Consider the following 6,065-nt stretch of genomic DNA (forward strand, 5'->3'; position numbering starts at 1 on the left):
GAAAAGATTTGAAATGGATATGTGAATAAAATACATAATTATTTTAGTCGTGATGTGAAGAGTATGTCTTTTTTGTATTTATGATCGAGTGTTGCATATATACACAGACCACACAGACTTTACGGCAGGTTCTAAATACATCGACCTTATTAGGTATATAAGTACTTTCTTTCTGAATGTATATATAATCGCAGAAGAGAGAATATATGTGGAAGTATAAGGACGATACATTTGAAGGAAGCAGATTGATGTTAGAAGAAGAGTGATGTTAGAAGGGAGAAAAGTGATGTTAGAAGAAGAGTGGTGTTATGAAGGTTGAAAAATGATGTAGTTAAAGAAGAATGATGTTAGAAGACTGAAGAGTTATGTTAGAAAGAAGAGAAATGTTTACACTCTTAGGCTCCAGTGACTCGCTGTCGACTGAATAAAATCGTCTTGCTATAGCTGGGAGAGAAATCTATACCCTTTTCACTCTAATTTGACCTAAAACTGAACTGTATCAAAAGACCAACGCTAGAATATGTTCCTAGTCACGAAGAAGTGCTACCGAGAGGATATAGAGACGCAGCAGCCTTTTTCTGCCACTGAACTACGTGAAATAAGCTGCAAATGGCCGAATATCTGAGCCAAGTGAAGGAGAAAGCACTATAGATTTTTCCCGACCGTGAGAGGGTCAGTAGGGATGTGAAAATTGAACAAGCAAAGACTATGTAAAAAGAGGACATTAAGATGGATTTATATGTGACCAAAATGTATATGGAAGCGAGGTGTATGTATAGATAAACTCGTTATATGTACAGAGATCAGTGATGTGTATATAGAGAATGTTTATTTGAAAAGTGATGGTATTTATATAAACGAAATATATATATATAAATAGACACCAGTGATCTTTATGTAGAGATAATTTATATGAAAAGTGATGTTGATAAATACAGACGAATTATATATATATGAATAGAGACCAGTAATATGTATATAGATAAAATTTATATGGTAGTAGTGATGTTAATATATATGAACAAAATACATATATGAATAAAGACTAGTGATGTGTATATATGTAGAAAATGTATATATGAAGTAGTGACGTTCCTATATAAAGACAAAATATATGTAAACATTGAAGTGTTCATTTTTATACACGACGAAAAAATTGTATAAATCAAGAAGAGTTAATGCGTAGGCTATATAGACAAAATATATATTAAACAATGTGTGCCTTTATATAAACAATTCTTATATAAACAGAACCATTGGGTGTAAATATATATAGACAGAATTTATATGGAGAGTGGATGGTGATACCTAGATGTATATAAACACGAAATATATATGGGAAAAAAATGTAGATATACCGGTAATGTTAAATCACGTTTTAAAATTCTCTCATGTTAGCTCTCTCAGGCTCCTATGACTCACTCTCACCTGAACAAAACCTACTGGTGTTGAATGGAACAAAATGCTAGAGTTGTACGGAGCATGGAGAGGTTAAAGTGATCTGATGCAAAAGACCTGTTGAATATTAAAGTTAGTGAACGAGCTTTGATAAGAGAGAGAGAGAGACTATCTGGCTCGAGTAAAAAGAGAGAGAAGGAAAAGGAATAAGAGACGGAAAGTAGGAGAGAGGGAGCTTGGGAAAGGAGGAAAGAAGTGTAACCAGAAAGAGGGAGAGGGAGGGAAACCCAAGAGTAGAAGGGAGAGAAAAACAGAAAACATAGAAAGTGACAAGTACAGGAGAAAAAAAAAAAGAAAGAAAGAAGGAAGAGGAACAGAAAAATGAGTAAGAAGAATTGAAGAGTAAGAGAGAGGAGGAAAAGGACAAGAATAAAAGTGGGAAAAAGATAATAGTTTAAGTGGCAAGAGATAAAACGTAAGGGAAGGTGACGTTTAAGGAAGTGAGTGACGAACTGAAACGTTAGAAAGAGAAAGAAGAAAAGAGTAAGAGTGAGAAGAAAAAGAAGAAAGAGCAAGTGACAAGAGTTTAAATTTAAAAGGAAAAAAGCAAAAAGAGTGTGACAAAGAAAGTGACTAGTGTTCAGTGGTACGAGAATAAAAGGGAGGCAGAGTAAGCTAAAGAAAGATATATACAGTAGTGACAGAAACTCAGAAATAAGAGAGAAAGAGAGAGTGAGGAAGCAAGGAATAAGAGCGTAAAAGGAGGTGGAAATTAAGCTGCAGAAAGAGAGATAGCGACAGAAGCTCAATAGTAAGACAGAGAAACTAGAGAGAGAAAGAGAGAGAAAGGCAGCAAAAAGTAAAAGAGTGAGTGAGTGAGAAGAGGTGAGAGGTAACCATGGCAACGTGACGTCACTTCACCTCACCTGCCCTGCCCAGGACATGCCGCCAGGTGAGCAGTACTAATTACAGGTGTGTAGGAGAGAGAGAGAGAGGGGGGAGGGGGAGAGAAACGGAATTATCTTTATTTTTTTATTTCACTTTTCAGTTCACTTTTCCTAGATCACTTCCACCTGTCTTCAGTCACTTTCGTCTGTCTTCCTGTACTTCATTTATGTATCTTCTAACAGTCTGTGCTCATTTCTTCCTGCACTTCCCCACCTTTGTTCATTCATTCATTCACTTCACTGTTTTCATTCACTTTTTCAGTTTTCTTCGTGCAAGTCAGCTATTGTCTTCATTCACTCCCCTAGGCTACACTTTTTTTTTTTTTTAATGCACTACTGATCATCATTCACTTCCATTCATATGCCTTCACTCACTTCCACTCTCTTCTCTTCATTCACTCCCCTTTCATCTTTCACTTCCATTCATTTCCTTCAGTTCACTCTTCTTCATTCACTTTATTTTCTTATCTTCCTTCACCAAAGCTCAGTTCTGTTCCTTCATTTATGTAATTAACTTCAAATAACTTTCCTTCATTAACTTCCCTACTGCATCATTCACATAAGTCACTTTCCTTCATCTTTCTACATTCACATAAGTTTGCCTTCATTCATACACCACTTTTCTTTCATTTCATATCCACTCCATTCATTTTCACTTCTGACTCACTTCCGCCCGTCCTTATTCATTTCCTTTCACTATTTCTTCATTCACTATTGTCTTCATTCACTTCCCCTTGTCTTCCCCGACCAAAGCCAACCAGTCAGTGGGAGAGAGAACAACCAGTCATTAGGCTTGTCCATGAGAGAGAGAGAGAGAGAGAGAGAGAGAGAGAGAGAGGATACAGTAAAGATGTAAAAAATGCTAAGGAAAGTAAATATGCAAACGAGGAAAGAGGAAGGGAGAAAATAAAAAAAGGCAGGATTGATATACAAAAATTCTTAAAGGAAGGGAAGGAGGAGGAGGATAAATGAGAGAGAGAGAGAGAGAGAGAGAGAGAGAGAAGTGAAGGAGAAAATGAATGAAGGAAGGTAGGGAGGGAGGAAGGAAAGAAGAATCTAATAGAGGTTAGTAAGGGAAGGAAGGAGGGAAGGAGGAAGAAAGAGAGGAAATATGATTGAAGGAAATTAAATCAAGGATATGTAGTTAATGAAGGGAAGGAAGAAAAAGCAACAGAAAAACAAGGAAAAAGAAAAATGAAGATAAATTGTGAGAAAGGAAGGAGAGATGAGAAGAGGATGGGAGAGGATAGAGAAGAAGAGGGGAAGGGAGAGAAGAGGACAGAAGAATAGAGGAGAGAAGGGAAGAGGAGAAAAGAAGAAATGGTAGGGGAGAGGAGGAGAGAAATATAGAATTGTGGAGTGAGAGAAGAAAAAGAGGTGAGATGAGAAGAGGATGTGAGGGGATAAAAGAGGAGAAACGACGAGGGAGAGAAGAGGACAGAAGATTAGAGAAAAGAGGAGAAAGAGAAATGGCAGGGGAGAGAAGGAGAGAAATATGAGAATGCGGGAAAAGAGGGAGAGAGAGAGAAGGGTGAGTTAGGAAGGCTGGTATTCTGGTGACAGTTCTTTCTCTCTTTACTGTCTTTTCTTTCTGTCTCTTTTTCTTTTCTTATTTTCATCTTTCGTTTTCCTTCTTTCGCCATTCATCCCTTCATTCTCATTCTCCATTCCTTCCCTTTCTTTACTCCTACAGTTTCTTCTTTCATTCATTCATTCTCTCTTTCTTTCCTTCCTTCATTCACTCATTTTCACTCATTTTCTTCCTTCCTTTCTCTTTCCTCTTTTCCTCTTTTCATCCTTCCTTCCAGCCTCTCGCCTAATTCTTTAATCTTTCCTTCTTTGCGGTCTTCTTTTTTCTTCCGTCTAGTTCTGATTCCTTCCTACGTTCTTTCTTTAGTCTCTCTTATTTTAATTTATCGTTCTCTTTATTCCACTTTTCTTTCTTTGTCATATTTCTCCTATTCTCTGATTTTTTTTCCTTCCCTCTCTCCTTACTTACCTTTCTTCCTTTGTACGGTACTCTTTTTTTTCCTTCCTCATTTCTTTCCTTCCTTCCTTCACTAAGCAGTTTTTTTTTTTCAGTCGTTCCCCTTCCTTTCTTCCTCTCTTGCTTCTCCATTCCTTCCCATTCTATCCACCTCCTTTTTCTTCTTTCCTTCCCACGTCTACCCCTTTATTTTTCTCCCTACCTCCTTCTTTCCCTCCCTGCTTCTCTCTTTCCCTTCCTTTTTCTCCTCCTCCGTTTTTCCAACCCTCCCTCCCTCCCTCCATCCCTACCTACCTTCATTATCCTCTTTCCCGAAGCTTAAGGTTCATTATTAGTGTACATTGTCAAACAGAGGGGGAGAGAGAGAGAGAGAGAGAGAGAGAGAGAACCTTTGACAGTATGAGAAAAGGAAGGTCTGGGAAAGAAAGGTAAATATGCAGGGGTCAGAGAGAGGGAGTAGTGTGTGTGTGTGTGTGTGTGTGTGTGTGTGTGTGTGTGTGTGTGTGTGTTAGCTGTAATAGAATTTTAGAGTTGTTCCGACCATAAAACGATTAGTGGTGGCAATATTGACACAGTCAGTATCGCATCGTCATCATCACCATCATCATCATTATCATTACTATCGTCATCGCCATCCTTCTCCTGTATCTCCTCCTCGTCATCATCATCATCATCATCATCACCACCCTATATAAAAACCCCTAACGTTACCAGGAATAGAACACAAGAGTTACCCCAACGATGAGAGGAGCAGAATGAAAAATACACCACGAGATTAAATAGGCCAAAACTCTTTCCAATTAAAAGCTCATTCCATTAACAAAAAAAAAAAAAAAAAAAAAGACTCCATTAGAACCTGGATCTCAATTAATTTTCGAAAAAGTGTGGTGTTCATTTTTCTATTTTTTTTTTTACACAGGCACCTATGGCTCACTCGGCTGAATAAAATCGCAGTGAAGGGGTTAATGAAGGCTTGATGTACCCCCCCTTCCAGTTCGAAGTGCCTGTCTTACGCTGAATAAAATCGTCTGTCTGACCCTTCGAAACTTATATCAAGCTGAAAAACCGTCTTATTCTAACCCCTCGATAATAATCTTAGCTGAATAAAATCGTCTGGAGATGGGAATAAAATAGACCTCGATCAGAACAGGCTAATCACTTCAATGCGAGGACTTTATTGTTTTAATTTGGTTCCTTCAGACGGTTTCCTTCATCCTTCATTAACCCCTTCTCTACGGGAGACGCTGAGATAATTAATGTCTGGTGATGGATTAACTAAAAAAAAAAAAAAGTCATCGGAAGGAAGGGTTCGTTAATGAGCTGGGGCGCTATCATCGTATTTCATTTATTTAAGAGAGAGAGAGAGAGAGAAAGGAGGGAGGGAGGGAGGGAAGGGGGGTTAATGTGGAGTAATTGAAAGTTGGGAAAAGTGAGAGAAGGAGAAGGATGAGAGGAGATAGAAAGGGTCGACCGGGAATTGGGAGAGAGAGAGAGAGAGAGAGAGATTTAGGTGAGAAGAACGTGAGGTGGTGAGAGAAGGTTGTCGGCAATAAAGATGCTTGATAAAGGTGCTCAATAAAGGTGTTTTATAGAGGTGCTTAATAGAGATGCTTTATAGAGGTGCTTAATAGAAATGCTTTATAGAGGTGCCTAATAGAGATGTTTTATAGAGGTACTTAATACAGGTGTTCTATACAGTAGAGGTACTTAATAAAGGTACTTAATGAAGGTGT

The 6,065-nt window shown here is 38.1% G+C and overlaps 1 protein-coding gene across 1 annotated transcript in view; it reads left to right on the forward strand.

Moving 5' to 3' along the window:
• The first annotated feature begins 2,099 nt into the window (after nt 1-2,099).
• Nucleotides 2,100-6,065, forward strand: part of LOC145417744 (uncharacterized) — a 161,203-nt gene continuing 157,237 nt past the window's right edge. Inside the window, exon 1 of the mRNA XM_080286352.1 lies at nt 2,100-2,350. Within this exon, the coding sequence (XP_080142478.1) occupies nt 2,341-2,350 (10 nt within the window). The 5' untranslated portion in view covers nt 2,100-2,340. The remainder of the gene's footprint in view (nt 2,351-6,065) is intronic.

Source organism: Coenobita brevimanus, chromosome 111 (genome assembly GCF_032717465.1).
Source record: "Coenobita brevimanus isolate Jiangsu-jjx chromosome 111, ASM3271746v2, whole genome shotgun sequence".
NCBI classification, from domain to species: Eukaryota; Metazoa; Arthropoda; class Malacostraca; order Decapoda; family Coenobitidae; genus Coenobita; species Coenobita brevimanus.